At 35.6% G+C, this 20,062-nt stretch overlaps 2 protein-coding genes across 3 annotated transcripts; one reads left to right on the top strand and one right to left on the bottom strand.

Annotated features, from left to right (window-relative positions):
* Window positions 1-923: 923 nt before the first annotated feature.
* Window positions 924-4,855, bottom strand: Dhdds (Dehydrodolichyl diphosphate synthase subunit). Of its 2 annotated transcripts, none has more exons than XM_089631141.1 (5): window positions 4,471-4,855; window positions 4,078-4,211; window positions 3,210-3,358; window positions 2,212-2,402; window positions 924-1,222 (listed from the first exon to the last, which is right to left on the bottom strand). In XM_089631141.1, the coding sequence occupies exons 1-5, from the start codon at window positions 4,657-4,659 to the stop codon at window positions 1,007-1,009; spliced, it is 879 nt and encodes a 292-aa protein (XP_089487267.1). In that variant the 5' UTR covers window positions 4,660-4,855; the 3' UTR covers window positions 924-1,006. The 2 variants fall into 2 exon arrangements, with proteins under 2 accessions (XP_089487267.1, XP_089487268.1); XM_089631142.1 differs by having other exon boundaries at window positions 2,212-2,387.
* Window positions 4,856-5,676: 821 nt separating this feature from the next.
* Cdc23 (cell division cycle protein 23) lies at window positions 5,677-19,019 on the top strand. Its single transcript, XM_089651227.1, has 6 exons — window positions 5,677-6,540; window positions 7,693-7,872; window positions 8,600-8,764; window positions 9,678-9,924; window positions 10,734-10,920; window positions 18,775-19,019. Exons 1-6 carry the CDS (start codon window positions 5,772-5,774, stop codon window positions 18,991-18,993), a joined length of 1,767 nt encoding a protein of 588 aa, XP_089507353.1. The 5' UTR covers window positions 5,677-5,771; the 3' UTR covers window positions 18,994-19,019.
* The last annotated feature ends 1,043 nt before the right edge of the window (window positions 19,020-20,062 follow it).

Here is a 20,062-nt window from a genome sequence, read left to right as displayed (position 1 = left end):
TTAATTCTGCTGTGGTTAACTTCTAGATTTTAATATAAAGGAAAGTGTTCTCTTTTTAACCGCTTAATGCTTTTGAACGAGTCACGCTTGCGCGCTACATGCGTTCCAATTTCTGCTAGCCAGATTGACGCTCGCCTGTTTCGACTCGCAGAGTTCTATTTTTAGCTAACACGAGTAAGGTTCGTCAAAAGTTAGCGATGTATTTTACGCAGTTTGAATTTGCCTGTAGTATGCCTCAGTTATCGGTCGTGATTTTGGACTTGCTTATTTCGTTTTTACTATATTGTTTCCACATTTTCGCGTATGTATGAATGCATCGTTTTATTTAACCTGATTTTTAAACACTTTTTATGAAAAAAAAACCCTAGCAGTGGTTAACACCGTATAGATCATATTTCTCACCAGAACAGTAAGGGAGATACAACGATTTCCGTGAGATCATATTAGTTGTTCCCAAAAATGAACAAATTTAATTAGCCTTAAGAGTTAAATAGAAGTATGTGAAGCCGGGTATCTTTAAAAATCCTTGCACTGTGTAGAACAAAGCCCAGCATTTTCAATGAATTGCACTGTGCAGAACAAAGCCCAGCATTCTCAATGAATTTCACTGTGCAGAACAAAACCCAGCATTCTCAATGAATTGCACTGTACAGAACAAAGCCCAGCATTCTCAATGAATTGCACTGTGCAGAACAAAGCCCAGTATTCTCAATTAATTTCACTGTGCAGAACAAAGCCCAGCATTCTCAATGAATTGCCACAAGCCAACTCAATATGAGCATGAAATGTCAGCATACTACTAAACAATCCAAGATCCTTCAAGGTGCAGATACATTTCAAACTTCGGGTGTCCATTGTACACCGGTAATATCAGGTATGACACGCCCTGGTAATTGGTGTTGGGTACAATGGGAAAATCAAAATCAACATGTTAAATAAATATATTTTCATAGAAATATTATGTACAATTAATAAAACATTAATAAAAATAATAATTTAATATTATTTAGGATACTTGTGCGGAAGACTCTTTCAATTCTTTTAATTTTCTCTCATGTAAATTCTTGGCAAAGTTGGAACAGGATTCATCATAAGCTGGTCCGGGTATCTTGCTCGGTGTGCTCTTGGAATGTCTTTGGAAATAGATTATGGCTGACAGTAAGTCCCAAATCTTAAACTCAGGCCATAGGACTTCAGTGAAGTAAAGACACGTATTGGATACCTGAAAAGTAAATTGAGAAATAAATCTTTGAGGTCATTATTGTACAGTGAAATTCTCTTATATGACTTTTCAAGGAGTAGAAAAAAACCATTCCGCGGGATCCAAGTTATGCCATTTAATTTAATTTTTTATGGAGCAGAAGAAAAACTTCATTGATTTCCCACTTTGCAGTACTGTCAATTATTACCATAATTAGTTTATTGTAACAAAGTTATATTTTCGTAGAAAGCTGTCACTTTGTGAAGCATACAATATAATACAATAACTTTGTAATACACTACTAATTTCTTAACTCCAAATCCTCTGACATTTTGCAATATACGTTTTATATGAGAAATGTCAAAATGCAGATTGTGCAGAAAATATTTTCACATCACATTCGATTTCAGAGAAGTTTACCGTTTCTGAACAGATTTCAAAATAAAATACTGTTCTTGATAGCAGATGAAAGACTCTTTCAGATTTTAGTAATTAAATATACTATAATTTTGGATGCAAACAAAGATACTGATTAAATAAAGTTACTTACCGATGGTTTTTATCGTGTAAAAATAATTACAGTTTACACGAAACTAAAATAACTTATTTAATTAGACAGAGGTATTATAAAAGTTATTGTCATTTCACTTTTTTAGTTTCATGTAAAAATATTTACTAAAACGAAAATTATTTTTTAATAGCTAAATGTTTGCTTCATGGAATTATTTAAAAAATTTTCGGGAGCGTAATTATTTTCAGTAAATTTTAAACGCAAACTTAAAGCGCTGTATTATCTCTTTCTAACACTGTTTAAATCATATTTCTAAATGAAATACAAAATGAGACATCTTAACTTATCTACCAAAAGACTACACGACTGTTTGTTGTCTGTGAAGAATATAAAATCGTGGTGAAACATAAAGTTATTGTATTATTTCAAAATTATAATTTAGCTTGACAGTAGCAGTTGCGAAGAAAGCTATTTGTATTAAAAAAGTGTTTCGAATTACCTGCCAAAGCATAAAGTCTGACAAGCGCAGTTCCCCCGAGGTCCGGACAAGTAAATCAGGTGCAGAAAGCTGCATAGCCTCATCCATCAGCTGCTCCGTGACATCGTCAGGACTGAGAAGTCCATCCTTCACTCCTTGCACTATATCGCCAGCTGCAGTCGCTATTTCATCACGTCCTGAGAATAAAAAATCTTAATACATTGTTGACATAAAAATTAATATATTCACAAATAGGTAGATTAATTTGTTCAATTTATAAAAATATACACAACGATTTATGAAAATATCTACATATTTTGTTCATTTTATTATGTTGGTAGATTCATAAAAAACGTCAAGAGTTACTAAAAAATAATAATATTTACTACTTCCATAAGTTACTATAATTATAAAAGGTGTCCCAAAAACAAACGTTATCCCACGGAGGGTTGATAGGATCGTACCAGAATATCATAATATGATTTTAGTAAAAAGTCATTAGTTTTCAAGATATTTGCACTTTGCATTATGTGAAAATTTTAAACCTTAGATTTAATTTTAAACTTATATCATTGCTCTGGGAAAATTCAAAGTATTGAATGCAGGCAGTAGAAATTCATTTCTACAATAAAGTTATCATTGCTCTGGGAAAATTCAAAGTATTGAATGCAGGCAGTAGAAATGTACGCAACCACTTTGTTTGCACCCTTTTACGATTTTGTGTCATCAAGTTCAAACACAATGACGTAGCTGTTAACACCATAGTGATAATGTATTATATTGATGGGGCCTGTACATAAAGCAGTTGATTTGAAAATTTCTTACTTTGAATAAGGTGATTTAAAAGTTTAATATTTTTGTCATGAAAAAACTTGACGCATTGATAATGTATTTAAGAATTTTAATGATATTCTAATCTTTGTTATGAATTAAAATTATTCTTGTTTTTTTTCGCAAAGTGACACATTTGCACGTAAAGTAGTTTGTTCGCGCAGGACCCATCCAAATGTAATGTAAACCTGTATAAGCGAAGGCAATGTTCAGGCGGGCCTTTTTGTTATCTTTAGTAGCCAGCATGGTCTCCGCAAGCAGTGCTCTCAGGTCTTGTGGCAATAAAGATAACCTGCCAACTATGCGAACACACACACCCCTCTCAGTTAGTCGTTCTCTGAAAGCATTAAATAAATTGCCATTAACTTAACACATTCAAATTCTTAGAATTCCGCACAACGGTGCAGATAAGATGGACTAATAAATGAGGCGAAAGTGCATCGGGACCTTGAAGTATGTCACTCTATTCGCATAATAATATATTTAATGTTCTTTAAGGCCCTGTAATAAGCGTTCAAAGATGGTTTGATTGGGACATATGTAAATACCAATGTTAGAGGGAGCGCGCTAATATTAAAAACCGATAATAATTAAGCGAAAATGGTGAAAATATTCGATAAAAAAAGACTCCTTTGAAATATAGCAAAAATCTCTCGACAAATGCTTTAGTTACATTTAAAGAAACAGTGTGATTTTATTCACGCCTATAACACTAAATAATAAAATAAAACATGTTTTTATCAATTTTCGGAGCTTACTTTGCGATTTTTTTCGTTCGAGGGAATTTCATATAGTTAACGTTTCAGAATAACAAATGTATAGATATTATCTTCAAAAGTAACTTTATTTTTTTTGGAACTTAAAAAGTTAAAGAGCAAGCAAGCGAGAAAGTTGTTATAAATCGGTAGAAATTGGCTATGCAGGGGCTTAAAAAACCTTTTCAGTCGTTTTTGAAGGGTTGATCAAACTTAACAATAACCACAGAGGAAGAAAATATGTGGATAAGACTGGATAAAGGCATAAACAGGTACTTGTGTAAATAGAAAATGTATTTACTTCTCTTCTAGAAGTCTTCGGAATTTTTCCCTTGCGAGAGACATCAAAGTGTCTACTTCTTCTTGACTTCTTTTGAAGTTTTCTATACTAAATGCGTAAACCGTCACCTGAGGAATGCCTAGATCAAGACACCACTGAAACAAAAATATGTTAATTTTACTTCATCTGAAAAATAAATTAATCACCAATAAGCAGAATAATTGGCAACACTTAACGCTAAATTATTAAAACTTAGTAATTACAAAGAGAAAAGCTTTATTTTAATATAACGACATACACTATGCAAAGGTAATACGAATTTCAAAAGTTTAAAGAAGATCTCGGGAATCAATTATTACGTTGAAGAATATGATTTTTCATGCAAGCAGAAAATGTAATGTTGAATTCAAATACCTGCAGTGTTTCAGCTAGTTTATCAAATCCCTTGGAATGACCTTCGCCCTTTTCTATGTGTTGCTTTTTCGCAAATCTCCTGTTACCGTCCATAATAAAGGCAATGTGTTGTGGAACCTTTCCTGTTTTAATAATTTTTACAAATAAGGACTGTATCCACGAAAGAGTGTTATCCCTGATCCAAGACATCTTGGTGATGCGATAAAAACGGGATATACAAATAAAAAATATAAGGAATCAATACAGGGGAATGATAGTTAACACGGGAATCGTTTCGTGTGTGTAATTTTATAAATAAAACTTTAAAAATAATTTTAATTACAGGTTATAGCTACAAGCGGTTATCGGATTTTTGACATAATATTGACAACTCGAGATGTGTCAATATTTGTCTTTGTCTATGGGCACTATCATAGACTAGCATCGTTTTTTCGTAGTTGAGAAAAAAATAAAGTTTTATTCAAAAAACATCGAGTTAATTTTTTATGCAAACAAATGCTTACACGCTTATTAGCGGCTATTAAAATTTTACTTCCACCGAGAGACGGAGAGACCTAACCTAACCTGACTTAACCTGAACCAAGACTATTGGAAATTTTTTTCGGGTTCATTCGAAGTCGTGGTGTCCAAAATCTGTCCACTACTTTGTTTAAGGTATTGAAAGCTATCCAAGGTTGTGATATATGTGAATTATCTTGCATTGGTAATCCATATGATCCCATGAATTCTTTCATATTAACTCGCAAGTATTGTGCCACAGAGAAAAGGCTTTGTCTATATTATCTGACTTATAACTTCTTGTGCCTATTATCAAAAAAATATTGCCAAATACGTTTTTCGTTTGGATAGATTCTGAAGGGCATAATTTTTTTTATGGATGCAATTATTAAATTCAATGTGCCCTTAATAATTAATTCACGGTGTGCAGATATCAATAAGAAATTATGTGGCAAAGACACGAGACCGTATAATGGACCAGATACCATCAGGAAAATTTCAGATTTCCTCCCCCTCGCCCCGCGGCTTCGAAATGTTTTTGAATTGTTCCGTCAGCTTTTTAGGTCCATGCATGGTTTTAGGTCCATTTGGGAGTGAGCCCATAGTCCTTGAAAATATTGCTTTCAAAATAGTTAATGGGATCACCGACCTCATATTTTCTATGGTATATGAATATTTTGTTCTATGGTTTATATTTGACAGCCGGTGAAGAAGTCAACGGATTTTATGGCCTGTCGTTTTAACTAATGTTATAGTGTTAATTATCGTCCATAAATACTGGTTAAATCTATGTCATTAGGAAAATGATGGACACCGCAGAGGCTCCGTTTGATTTAAAAGAAATTAAACGTGAATTGCGCATAGCTATACAGGAGTGTTCGCAGCGCGGGCTAATTCAAACTGTCAAGTGGCTTTCGGAATTAAATTTCGCCCTCAAATCCACGTCAGAGGGAGTTGTGTTTGCTCCCGATCTCAAAGAAGACGATGAAATTAACGATGCAAATTACATGCTATCCAAAAGTCTCTTCGATTGCCAGGAATATGATAGAGCCGCTTATTTTTCTGAAAAGGCTATCAAACCTAAAGCACGGTTTATCCACCTGTATTCTCGTTACATGTCTAGTGAGAAGAGGAGGTTGGATAATATGACGGAGGTTGGCTGCACTCCGGATGCCAGCAAGAGCAAGTCACTCAGAGAACTGATGAATGTTTTTAAAGTCGATTACGCTGCTAAGAGTTTAGATGGCTACGGTTTATTCCTTTACGGCGTGGTTCTGAGGAAGTTGAATCTCCACAGCCAAGCGATTGAGATATTGGAAGAAGCAGTGAACCTGGTTCCCTGGCTGTGGGGGGCCTGGCTGGAGCTGTCCACCCTCCTGCAGGACCGGGAGACCCTGGAAGGCTTGAACCTGCCCCGCCACTGGATCCTCAACTTCTTCCTGGGCCACACGTATCTTGAACAGAAACTGCTGGACGAGGCTATTGAGATTTACGAATCACTAAAGAATAACGGCTTTGAGAACTTCACTTACCTGAATGCTAATATGGGTATTGCTTACCATGATAGTAGAGGTATGGATTTATAATGTCAGATAATTTTGATATATTTTTTTAGCGATTCAATCTTCCATATAATTTTTGGTAAATATACAGAAAATAGGAACATGTTTGAAACACACATTTTATTTAAAAATTATGTTGTAATAGTTAGATAATAATGAGAAGCAAACATTTCAGTTTCCGGCAATGGAAAATAATATATTTTAATAGTTATTTTCTTAAAATTAAAACTGATTGTTACTTGGCGGCCATTGTTATTGATGTCAAAGTGTTAAGGTTAGTTTTTTCTCTTATTTGAATCTTGAATCTCTGAAAGATCTTCACCGATTGCTTTGAAATTTTGACACTATGTTGCATTCAAAGACGCGCTTGTTTTTATATACATGCTAGTGGATCCCCCGCAATGCTTCGCTATTGCTAATGTCTTTCTAGGGCGTCCCCGACTTCTACCATTTAAACATCTCCAATTCTGGCACTAATAACAACAAACTTTCAGCTATATCGGTCGACTACTTTTGGGTTTTGCGAACACAAACATATGCAGGCTGAATTTTTATATATTAATATTAGTAACCACTGAGAATTTAACGTTGTCCTGCCACAGACTGCCTTCTATGTAGGGAAGTTAAAATTTGTGGTTATTATGATCGACCCTAAAACGCTGAAGGGGTTAAGTTAAATTTAAGTGTTATTTTAATAATTTGTGCTTATTAGGGGAAAATTAGAATATTACTCTTCCTGTGCTTTTGAATATTCCACTTTTTTTTTTCAAGCAAATCTCTTCTGAGTTTTCGTAATACTTCTTCCAGTTCACAATTCTAACCCATTTATATATTAAATTATCTTTGTGTCTTGTATATTTCACTCCCCGCATTTGATAGTTTTCCCAAAAGTACTAGAAAACACATCATCAATAATATTTTTCACCGTTTTTAATTACGGCTGTTCATCATTCTATTCTATTTCTATAGCAGTAATAATGACATAATATAGAAGTACCTTATCCGTTTCTGGAAAAATGCAGATTTTTATGCCAGATACTGTAATGTTTATTTAAAAAAATCATTTCAAAACATTGTTTCATTCTAATGCATTCCAAATAATTTGTAAAATTAATGTTTATGTTTTCTATTATGTAATAATATTGTATTGTTTACTTTTCAGATGTTGAAAATGCAATTGCGACCTTCAAAAATATACAATATGTGGATCCATATAGATTAGATAACATAGATGTGTATTCCCATCTACTGTATGTTAAAGAGATGAAGACTGAACTAGCAAACTTGGCACACAAAGCCGTAGAAATAGATAAATACAGAGTGGAAACATGCTGCGTTATAGGTAAATATGAAGAAGTGGATCAAAATGTATTAATTATATTAACACATTCACGGACACAATATATATCGACTATATTTTAGAGGACATGTGATGTGACGCAATGTACAATTCGACTGGAAAGTCAAGTTTTGTATTGCAGTAGTATGTAGCCTGTCTATTTGTGTCGCAATGAAAACACTTCATAGTGTCATACTCAAAGATGATATTTTTATTACTGATTGTCATAGACTTCACAAAACACACGTCCTGTGACTTAACAAATGCGATAGCAAGTGTCGTATCACAAACCTCTGTTTTCCAGCAAGTGTCTGTCAATCCATTATGTTACAACGTTTCCCGGCTGATATAAGATCTAAAGTAAAACATATTATAGTAAACTTATTAATTAATTCAAATTCACAACATCTTGGCATCTCAATGGCATCTTTAGTGCTGAGGCATTTATATATATATATACACCAATGTGTTACGGAGAAGATTATAGTTGGATTAAAAACACAAGACCGTTTCCTAGTGTCATCTGATATGAAGCGCTTTGCAGAATGTGAGTGCGGTGTGACAAGCCACCAATGAACGCTAGCGAATTACGAATAAATCACGACCTTCACACAGTAACAGACATGTCTCAGCACACCTTTTATTTGCTTATGGTCGAGCTATAATTTATTATAATTTTTTTTAGTCATGTTATAATGCTGTATATAAATGTATTGAATTTATTTTGTAGGTAATTATTACAGTCTGAGAAGTGAGCACCAAAAGGCAGTAATATATTTCCAGAGAGCTTTAAAACTAAATCCTAACTACTTGTCTGCTTGGATTCTTATGGGTCATGAGTTTGTGGAACTGCAGAACACCAATGCCGCCATCCAGTCCTACAGACAAGCCATTGGTCAGTTATTTATATGGTTTTGTTGTTGTGTTCTCTATACCTGGCATGTAGCTTGGTCTGTTATCTTGTACTATTATTTATTTATTTCCTTATTTATTGTTTCCCTTCTAAAAAGAATAGCCATCCTTCTTGCTTTCCTTTTGATTTTTGCAATTTCCTAGGATATTAACTATTTATTTTAAATTTGAATATGTTTTTTCTTTCACGATTAGTTGCACGATGTAAAGTGTTTTTTGGCTATAGTGTACATTAAAAAATACTTATTTCTACTGAATGAGTGTACAAATGTTATTTTATAACCAATTTCACCAAGACAAGTATTTGGTTACGCTTCATAATTTCTTTTTTTTTAACATTATCGTTAAAATTATTACATTGTACCATTTCAAACCATATTTATTGAAAAAAAAAAATTGTTGTCAATAAATTTAAAAATTCAGCAGTAATCGAACCCACAACCCATTTACAGTCAATACTGTGAAGCATTTCATAATGTTAGTTGCCAATTTACTGAAAGTTTAATTTAATTTTCAAAACTCTAAGGACGGGTTGTTTCGGAGAATTTGAACAATTCATCAAATTTCAACGTTCATTTTCAAGTTCTGTGAAAGATTTTTTCAAGCTCTGTTTTTATTTCAGTTGTGTCAAGCAACTAGCCTACAATGATATAATAACAGAACTTGAATAGGACTTTCACAGAACCCGAAAATGAACGTTGAAAATTGATGAATTGTTCAAATTCTCCGAAACAACCCGTCCTAACTGTTTAAATGTAATTTATCCCATCGTTCGGCACGTTTTCACACAGTGTGTTTGCGTTTTGGCGAAACTTCATGAATCACACATACAACATTCTACCGATGAATTACATAGGACAGCCGTGTGATCAGTTTAAATAATTTTTTTTTTTCAGAGGTAAATCGTCACGATTTCCGAGCATGGAATGGATTGGGTCAGACCTATGAAATTCTGGGCCTGAACAGCTACTGTATCTACTACTACGCGAGGGCGGCCCAGCAGTGCCCTGGAGACTCCCGGATGCTCGTGGCCCTGGGCGAAGCCTTTGAGAAATTGGATAAAATCACCAATGCCATGAAATGTTACAGCAGAGCGCACAGTGTGGGAGACATTGAAGGGATGGCGCTGTTGAAATTAGCTAAGTAAGAATTACTTCTTATTTTATTAGAATCACTTAATATTAAATAGGTAAAATAAATTATCATTCGAAAAGGATAGGAGAGCACAGGTCAACATAGTTTTTTCTTGCATTCATTTTGTAAGTGATGAAGACTTGGAAAACTGCCAAGATCGAAAAAGTTTGGAGTTCACACTCCAGGAGTCAACTATACCATAAAGGGCCCATCTCTAGGAGAAAGACTTGAAAATTATGATAAACCTGTGTTGGCTTCTATAACATGGTTTAGGCTTTGCAGTTTGGGACCACTGCAGTTTCTGCAATGATTATTTATTATAATTGATGCAAAAACCCATCCACTTACACAACATTCTGTCCTTAATGTTCCATTACCCTCTGTGCCCTTTACAAAGTACTAAATATGAAAATTATTTTCCTGACTTAAATTAATGCCCAAAGTCCATCTCTAAGTACTAATTATTTCACTGTCTTCACACAGGAGATAAAAATAGAATAACCTACTTATGTAATACAGACCCCAGTCCTTTTTTGTAAAAGCTTGACTTTCCTCTAAGTGCATTGTTTTATTAAATAGGTAGTTTATAAATACCGTGGGTCACAATTCATAAGTCAGTTACACATATTATCATAACGAGTACAGTAAACAAGTCTCTTCAATGAATTTCTCCTTCAAGACGGAACATTTCCACCATTATTTTACATCGCCGACAGGTTCTTTTGCTTTCATTTGTCAGTTATCGGGAGAATATACTACTGCCGATATTTTGTTTGTTCCATCCTAAGCAAGCTCTGATAAGAGTGTGTTCGTTCCAGATTATATGACAAGCTGATGATGCGCGACAGTGCAGCGGCGGCTTACAGCGCGGCGTGTCTGGACGGCGAGGGCGATACGGAGCGCGGCCTGCAGGAGGCGTATCGCTACCTGGCGCACTATTACCTCAACAAGGACCACCTAGACCATGCCGCGCAGTACGCCTACAAATGCTTGGACCACGAAGAGGTATGTATCTACTTACATTTTATAATATTTATCTGTTAATCCAAACATTGTGAATTACGCCGTCCCCCATTTTATTAAACCAATCCATATTTCTATAAACACAGCGATTGCTAGACCACAAGCAAAAGAAGTTGCGCGGATGCATGTATCTTGCCATGCGTAGAAAGGTGTGATTTATTAGTAGTTCACTAGCTTTCGTTGGTGGCTCGCCTTCCCTTCATTCTGGATAACGTTGGGGAACAGTTTATTGTTTTTAGTTCATCTATGGACATGTGTTGTTCACAATTTCCTAAATGGATTCATTTTTATGTACATGTACGTAAATAATAATATAATTTAATTTAATTTATTTACAGTCTTTATACATTCATTTCCGACAGTTTTAGGAATTTTATATAATTGACCAATAAAATAATGACATTTAAAAAATTATTATTATCTTATAAAACCTACTATTTAAATAAGTGTATGCATATTCATATATTGAGGTCTTATTTCTAGAAACATGTCTTTTTTTTTTTTTTTTTTTAACATTATTTCTGGCTTTCACCCTTCAAGGGTGTTCTTGGCCATCATTTAAAATTATTGAGAAATGAAAGGTGAATTTAAATATTAATTTTATTTAAATGGGCAAATTTCAAAATTATAATGAAAATTGGAGTCGAGTTCAGACTTAGAAGAGATGAGATGTTGAATGGAGGGGAGGCAATTTTAGATAAGGCTTGATAGAAGAGAGGATATTTGTTTAGAGAGGGACAACCAAAAAATATGTGATCTAAAGTTCCCACTTCTAGACCACAGAATGTACAATCTGGGGAGTCAACAACGTGAATTTTAAAAAGATGGGAAGGAACGGAACAATGTCCGATCCTCATTCGAATGAGTGAAGAAATTTCTTTTTTGGAAAAATGAGGGAATTGCTGAAACCACGGTTTTGATGGAATAGTCCTTTGTATTGAGGCATAGCAGGCTCCCTTGGATTGACTAGCAATGTGCCAATACTCCGACCAAACATTGCGGGATCTATCTTTGATGATGGAAAAAATGTCAGATAGGGGAATGTGGTTTAAGAGGGTAACAACAGGGTTGGACGCTCCTTGTTTTGCCAAGGCATCCGCAATATCATTACCCATGATACCAACATGTCCAGGAATCCAAATCAGAGTTACAGTTTTACCAGAGCTTTGAATGGAGGCTATCATCTCTCGAATAAGGCATACAAAGTGATCATCAGGATGAAGAAGAGGACTGGATTGAAGTTTTTGGAGGGAACTGAGAGAGTCAGAGAGAACGAGGGAATGTTCGAAATTATTTTTGATTATATATTTGAGAGATTCTATTATTGCAATGCACTCGGCTGAAAATATTGAAAATTGATTTGAAATTGAATGAAATATTCTGTCATTAGAATTATTGTGGTAAACGTTAATACCTATACCACAGTTAGGAGAGTCGGGAGATTTGGATCCATCAGTAAATAAAAGAGAAAAGTTGGGCCATTTAGATGAAATAATGTCATTGAAAATATTATTGACAGTTCGGGCCGGGAGATTGGAATGACTTTTAAGGATTCCGATCCCTTCAAATATTGTTGGGGATAGGGTGACGTGACTATATTTTAATTTGTATAAGGGAAGTAGATCATTTTGGATGATGTGAAGCTCTGAGAGAGACTTAAAATTTTTACAGATGTCAGGAAGAGGTTTAGTTGAAGCTCTGATTGTAGATGAATGGGTTGAGTCAATGTACAACGAGACGCTGGGGATAACCTGATGACATTTAGAATTTAAACATTTAAGAACAAATTTGTCAGCAAATAGTTGACGCCTTAAATAAAGAGGAGGATCAGAACATTCTACTTGAAGGGAATTGATGGGTGACGATTGCATCGCTCCAGTTATAATTCGCAAAGATTTAGATTGAATTTTGTCTAATTTATTAAGTACATTTTTTGAGGCAGTACTAAAAAGTGGGCAGGCATAATCGATATGGCTTCGAATAAGTGCGTTGTAAAGCAACTTAATGCAAGTAGGGTGAGCTCCCCACCAAACGCCAGATAAGGATCTGATCATATTTAAATTTTTTTCGCATTTAGTAACTAAATTATTAATATGGGAAGACCATTTAAGTTTCCTATCAAATGTTACTCCCAAAAATTTTACTTCAGAAGCGTTGGGGATTGGAGAATTTTTAAATAAAATTTGAACGGGGGGGTTTTTATGGCGGTTTGAGAAGGTGACACACTGAGTCTTTTGGATTGAAAGTTCAAAACCATTTAAGGTGAGCCATGTGCAAAGGGCATTCATGGCTTCGTTAAGATATTTGACGGCGAGAGGGATGATTTTGGATGATAAGAAGAAAGCTATGTCATCTGCGAACTCAATAACTTTTACTTGTGGGGGAATAGTGACATGCATATCATATGTGTATATATTATACAGTAAGGGGGACAATACATCGCCTTGTGGTAAACCCTTCCAAACAGACCTACTTTGAGGAGAAATATCTGGAAGTTCAATGAAAATTTTTCTATCTAGAAATAGATTAATAATAGATTGGACAAACATGGGGGGAAGGCCAAGGCCTAGAAGTTTTTTTTTCAGGATTGGGATGGAAACATTGTCAAAGGCGCCTTCTATATCTATAAAGACGGCAAGACAAACTTCCTGTTTAGAAATTGATAAATTAATATCAGTGCTGATGATGGCAAGGTTATCTTGAGTGGATTTTTTTTTCCTAAATCCAAATTGAGATGGAGAGAGAAGCTGTTTACTCTCGACAAAAAATTCTAATCGGTTTTTAATTAATTTTTCATAAAGTTTACTGAGGGTGGATGAAAGAGCGATCGGCCTGTAGTTGGATCCAGAATTTGGTGATTTGTTTGTTTTTAAAATAGGGATGATTATTTGACAACTCCAGTCATCAGGCATTATTCCAGTCTGGAAGATTTTGTTTAAGATGCTTAAGAAGTGGTTTAGAACATTATCATTACTATTTTTGATTATGCTGTAAGGTATACCATCTCTGCCTGGAGATGAGTCCTTGACTATTGATAAACAATTTTTTAGCTCAATTAAGGTGAATGGAGAGTCTAGCCAATGATTAGACATAGGAGTATTATAGATAGGCGTTATTTCATCTAAGTTAGGTACAGAAGGGGGGGCAATTTTGTCCAAGAATTCATCTATCCATTTAGAATGAGACGCTCGAGGAGATGGAGAACTGAAGGAGGATCGAAATCTTCGGATCATAGACCAAACTTCCGAAATTGGAGTGTTCGGAGATACTGAACTACAGAAGTTGTACCACCCAGATCTTTTTTTTGACCTCAATACCCTTTTGGCATTGGATTCAGCGTTTTTGTATATAAGATAGTTCTCCATAGTCATATTGTAACGATAGGAAAGAGATTTAGCTTTCCGAATTCTTACTACTTTGGAACATTCCTCATCCCACCAGGGAGTTGGAGGGAGTTTTTTTAAAAGAGATTTAGTTTTAGGGGGAGGATTTGATTTATTTATTGCAGTTATGAGCATTGATTTGAAGTTATTATAGTCATCTTTGACGGAAAATATATTGGTGTTGGGTAAATTTAGTAGGAACTTGTCCATATGACAGTTAAATTCATCCCATTTGGTGTGTTTCGTTTTAATCTTTGTCGAAATATGAGACTTGTCCGATTGGAAAGAAGTTTGATAAGTAATGGTGATCGGGAAATGATCACTGGAGCAAGGGTCGGGGGACACCACCCAAGAGGAGAGAGAACCCAGACTAGTAGAACATATCGAGAGATCCACTGCACTGGGGTTTGTGCTGGGGCGAGAGATCCTAGTAGGAGATCCGTCATTCAAAAGGAAAAGGTTGGATTGATCTAGGAAATCCATCACACTTCGACCATCTCGGTCGGAGAAAGCAGAACCCCAGACGGGGGAATGGGCATTAAAATCGCCTAATATAAAGAAAGGAGGACTTAGTTGACTTACAATTTGCAACCAAATTTGTTTATTGAAGTGGGCTGTTGGGGGAAGATAGACTGAAATAAAGGATGTGTCCTTTATTTTAGCTGCAACCATTTGGAAGTCAGCATTGGGGGGTTTGATATTATTTATTGGGGAAAATGATATGGATTTCTTAATAAAAAGGGCAGCACCGCCGCCCGAACCTTCCGGGCGGTCGTCGCGGAGACAGGAATACCCTCCCACATTAAAGTGGGTGGATGGAGTAAACCAAGTCTCCGAGATAGCAGCCAAAGAAATAAAGTTGGAATTTAATAGGTTAAGGAGATCAGATTTGTTAGAAATAGCACTTCGGCTATTCCACTGAAGTATTTTGAAATCTTGAAGAGTCATTTTGAATAAATGATTTTAATGTGGAAATAATAGTAGCAGCGTTGGACGGTAGATTAGTTTGAGAAGAAATAAGGTCAATTAGAAGCATAATGAGAGTTTGGATAAATGAAGAATTGTCTTGGTAGAGTTTTTCAGAAAGTTTTAGAGAGTTCATTGAGGACGGATTATAATTATTTGCACACCCATTTGTGGCATTTGAAAGAGGTGAACCATTGGGATTTAAGAGCAGTGAGTTGTGTTGTTGCTGATCGTATCCAGGAGCCGGTTTAGAGATATCGTTTTTGTATGTGAATTTAGTTGAACGAGAAGAAGTTATTGTAGAAGAGGGAAGAGGGTTGGATGAGGAGTTGCTGGATAAAGCCTCAGCAAATGATTTTTTGACAGGCGGGAATAGTTTAGAAGCCTGCAGAAAAGACAAGTTCTGAGAGGCCATAGAAATTTTTATATTTTTTTGGCGAGATTGTTCTGGGCAAGAAGTGTTGATAGCTGTATGTGAGCCTGAGCAGTTAAAACATTTGGGTGAGGAGGAAGAAGGACATTGGTCAGCTGCGTGGTTTTCTCCACATTTAAAACATCTGGGTTGAGATCTGCATGCAGCTTTGGTATGACCAAAACGGCAGCAATTGAAACATTGAGTGGTGGGATAAGTATACATTTCAACTGGTAATGAGTTGAAGAATAAATATATATGGGAGGGAAGAGATTGACCTTCAAAGGTGATAACTACAGATTGGGAGGGCTTCCAGGAAATTATACCCTCAGAGGAGTCCTTGTAATTTAGCCTCCTGGCTTTTATCGGATTGCCAATGTGTTGGGGGGTTGAAAGTGAAGACAGAATTTCTTCGATGGACAGATCGGTCGAGATACCTCTGACCAGGCCCATGCGAGTGACATTGAAAGTAGGGATATATGCCTTGAACTTTGAATTAGATGAAATGAAGATATTTTTGATGAAACTGTTGGCAGCTGACCCTGAGAGGAATTCGACGGAGATTCGGAAGCGACCCTCGGCTTTTACACCTCCAGGCTTGATTGAAAGGTTCTTGCTATTTGATAGGAATTTGCCAAATTCAAGAGGGTGGATGGTTTTTCCTTGCTCAGTTTTTTGGGCGTATACTATGAATGGGCCACGGGAATGAGGAGAATAAAAGTTTGTTGGAGGAAGTTGAGAAAGTGCTGGTGGGGATTGTGAAGTCGAAGGAGAGTCAAGTTTTATTGGGGAAGAAGGAGTAAATTTCCTTTTTTTGGTAGAAGTCAAAATGACAGAATCACTGTCAGAAATTTCTCCATTTTCTCCGTCTGGGGGGTCTGGAGAGGGATCTGGGGGCTTTGTAGGGGGTCCAGGAGGGAAATCTTCCTCCATTATTCACAACAGTAAACAACTACAATAATAGTATGGAAAATGACAGAAGTAAAAAAAGGTTATAAATATCTGGAAATCAGCAGCGAAAAGTGACTCCTGGAAGATCAGAAGGGAGAAGAAACCTCAAGGCACAACACACTACACTTTTTTTTGCCAGAAAACAAAAAAGAATGGTAAAAAATTAATTTTAGATAAACAAAACAACTGATGACAGCCAAATGTTATTGTTGCAATCTAAAAACTCAGAAACATGTCTTCTATATTGTAATTTTAAATGCTTTTTGGAAAAAATTCGGTTTATGGGTGAAATTCCTAAAAATTAAAACTAGTTATTTTTATACTAACTTTGGGCCGGGGAATCCGAATCTGGAAGAATTAGGTGGCGGCAAGCAATATTAACTGAATTACACGACTTTAAAATTTCGACGCACAAACAATTTAACTGGCCATTTTGAACGCTTTCTGACAATAAAACTAGTTATCTTTATACATCTTTATACTAACTTTGGGCCGGGGAATCCGAATCCGAAAGAATTAGGTTGGGGCAAGCAATATAAACTGAAATACATGACTTAAAAATTTTAGATGCAAACAATATACAACGCCATTGTCGATGCGTTTTTTTGACAATAAATCCATAGAAAAATAACCAAAGGTATATAAAATTAAGTGTTGCTAGTAAGCAATAATATCAATAACGTAAAATAACATGTTTATAATTTCAGTAATATTTCATATACAAACAGTTAGATTTAGGTTTATTATCAGGAAAGGTGAGTTTTTATGTCGGGGAGACGAAAAAATATGCATTTTATATTTTAATTTTGCTAACATTATTTCATTTACGTAAGTATTTACGTATTTCAGTTTTCAAGTAGTTTAGCGGCTACGCTAGGTTTGTGTAACATGGTTTGTGATAGAAAAGAAAGTGCCCCCTTCGTAGCGCCTACTCGCGTCAAGGCAAGAAAACATCCCAGTTTTCAAGTAGTTTAGCGGCTACGCTAGGTTTGTGTAACATGGTTTGTGATAGAAAAGAAAGTGCCCCCTTCGTAGCGCCTACTCGCGTCAAGGCAGGAAAACATCCCAGTTTTCAAGTAGTTTAGCGGCTACGCTAGGTTTGTGTAACATGGTTTGTGATAGAAAAGAAAGTGCCCCCTTCGTAGCGCCTACTCGCGTCAAGGCAAGAAAACATCCCAGTTTTTAAGTAGTTTAGCGGCTACGCTAGGTTTGTGTAACATGGTTTGTGATACAAAAGTTAATAAAATGTATCTGAATACTTTACGTAAATGAAATAATGTTAGCAAAATTAAAATATAAAATGCATATTTTTTCGTCTCCCCCGACATAAAAACTCACCTTTCGTGATAATAAACCTAAATCTAACTGTTTGAATATGAAATATTACTGAAATTATAAACATGTTATTTTACATTATTGATATTATTGCTTACTAGCAACACTTAATTTTATATATCTTTGGTTATTTTTCTATGGATTTATTGTCAAAAAAACGCATCGACAATGGCGTTGTATATTGTTTGCATCTAAAATTTTTAAGTCATGTATTTCAGTTTATATTGCTTGCCCCAACCTAATTCTTTCGGATTCGGATTCCCCGGCCCAAAGTTAGTATAAAGATGTATAAAGATAACTAGTTTTATTGTCAGAAAGCGTTCAAAATGGCCAGTTAAATTGTTTGTGCGTCGAAATTTTAAAGTCGTGTAATTCAGTTAATATTGCTTGCCGCCACCTAATTCTTCCAGATTCGGATTCCCCGGCCCAAAGTTAGTATAAAAATAACTAGTTTTAATTTTTAGGAATTTCACCCATAAACCGAAGCTTACCCTGCTTTTTTACTAATCAAATGATATGGATGCTGTATATGTACTGCCGTCATAAACAAAAAGGCAGCCAGGAATTCGAAAGTCACATTTTGATATACGAGACCTTTCACTTATTATAAAAAAGAGTATATCAAAATGTAACCTTTTCAAATTCCCAGCTGCCTTTTGACAAATCTAAACATGCCCTCAGATCTCTGTGGTATATAAACCTGTTTAGGCCAATCCATCTATGCATATATTGTTTCAAAGATCAATTATTTCGTTATCTATATTTGTGTGTTAATCTCAACCATTTCAGACCAAAGAGGAAGGAAAATCTCTTTTGAGGACAATATCAGAAAAGAGAGCGGCATTCATAGACAAACAGAATCAGCCGGCCGAAGATGAACCTAAGAACGATGAGAGTATAGAATTGTGTGAGTCTCCAATCGTACCCAAACCCTCGTGTGCTGTGGCCCTCAATTATAACACTCCTAGTCCCTCTCAATCCGCTGACAGTTCTCGCTACAAAATGTAAATGGCTTACTTTAATGTCAGATAAATTCATTTACTTGTAAATACATAATAATATAAGTGCTCATCGATAGGGGGACCTGAAATGTTTGCATTATTCTTTTACAAAATTTGCATTGTTTTTTGGAAAAGTTGTGTTTTTTCAGTGTAAATGATGTTATGTTTATCTTATTTGTTAATAACATAAAAAAAATTGCATTATTTGCCAGAAAACTGCGAATTTCGTATAAAAATTACGATATTTCGCATTATCGTAAATGTGAAATTTTCAGGTCTCTCTACTCATCGACATTGAAGAAACAACATACTTCTTCATTGTTTAGTAAGTTCAGTTACCTGATTGCGTAGTAATAATCCAACAGTACAATAAATTGAGGTCTGTTGCTTTAAATTTTTAAGAGGAAAAAGCACCAATTAAATGACTATAATATTATTTATGGTGAATGTTGTATTTGTAAGCTAATATTTGAAAATTTGGTGTAATTTGATTTGTTAGAAAACGGGTGTACTTTTCTTTGTTTACTTTTGATCAGAGGCGGGATATTACTCTGGTACATGTTGTTACTTGGCCGAAAATTTGTGTTCTTTAGCTTTCGTTTTTAGTTACCTCACAAGATTTCCAACTGTCCGAAGCTAGTAGAATTATGGAAACCCTTAAGGAAGGAGAGGAAAATCTGGGGGTCAGTGTGTTCAGAAGTGACGGACGCATGAATCCATCCCTCCCACTGCGGTGCAAGGCGATGTACCGAGAGAGTCATGCTGGAGAAGTCAAAAAGTCTCCCTCAACCAGTCTCTCGCGATCTAGCCTCCCACGCTATTGGTGACAAACCTCACCACATGAATCCGGGCACCCTTGCTATCCGCCGCCAAGACGTTGACAATCCTCAATCCACCAAGCTGGGTACCCCTGCTAACCACTCGGGGTGACCTATGGCAGAGGTGTTGGTTATCCAATAAATGGTTCCCGGGGCAGCGGTACCCAAATTGTAAAAACCCATTTAATGCAACATTTAGATTCTGGTTGGTGGTCTCCCACTAGAGGAATAAGTTAATGAACACATTATTTTCTTACT

The sequence above is a fragment of the Hesperophylax consimilis genome, chromosome 4, assembly GCF_061612785.1.
Source record: "Hesperophylax consimilis isolate HC1 chromosome 4, BYU_Hcon_1.0, whole genome shotgun sequence".
Lineage (NCBI taxonomy): Eukaryota > Metazoa > Arthropoda > Insecta > Trichoptera > Limnephilidae > Hesperophylax > Hesperophylax consimilis.
Note: the sequence above shows the minus strand (reverse complement) of the source record. Positions and strands in the feature narration are given on the sequence as shown.

Coding starts and splice junctions, on each gene's coding strand:
- Dhdds (XM_089631141.1), bottom strand. CDS start 4,659: ATGTCTTGGATCAGGGATAACACTCTTTCGTGGATACAGTCCTTATTT. Junction 3,359..4,077: donor CGAAGACTTCTAGAAGAGAA/GTAAATACATTT, acceptor TAATGCTTTCAG/AGAACGACTAACTGAGAGGG. Junction 1,223..2,211: donor CAGACTTTATGCTTTGGCAG/GTAATTCGAAAC, acceptor TTTACTTTTCAG/GTATCCAATACGTGTCTTTA.
- Cdc23 (XM_089651227.1), top strand. CDS start 5,772: ATGATGGACACCGCAGAGGCTCCGTTTGATTTAAAAGAAATTAAACGT. Junction 9,925..10,733: donor GCGCTGTTGAAATTAGCTAA/GTAAGAATTACT, acceptor TGTTCGTTCCAG/ATTATATGACAAGCTGATGA. Junction 10,921..18,774: donor AATGCTTGGACCACGAAGAG/GTATGTATCTAC, acceptor CAACCATTTCAG/ACCAAAGAGGAAGGAAAATC.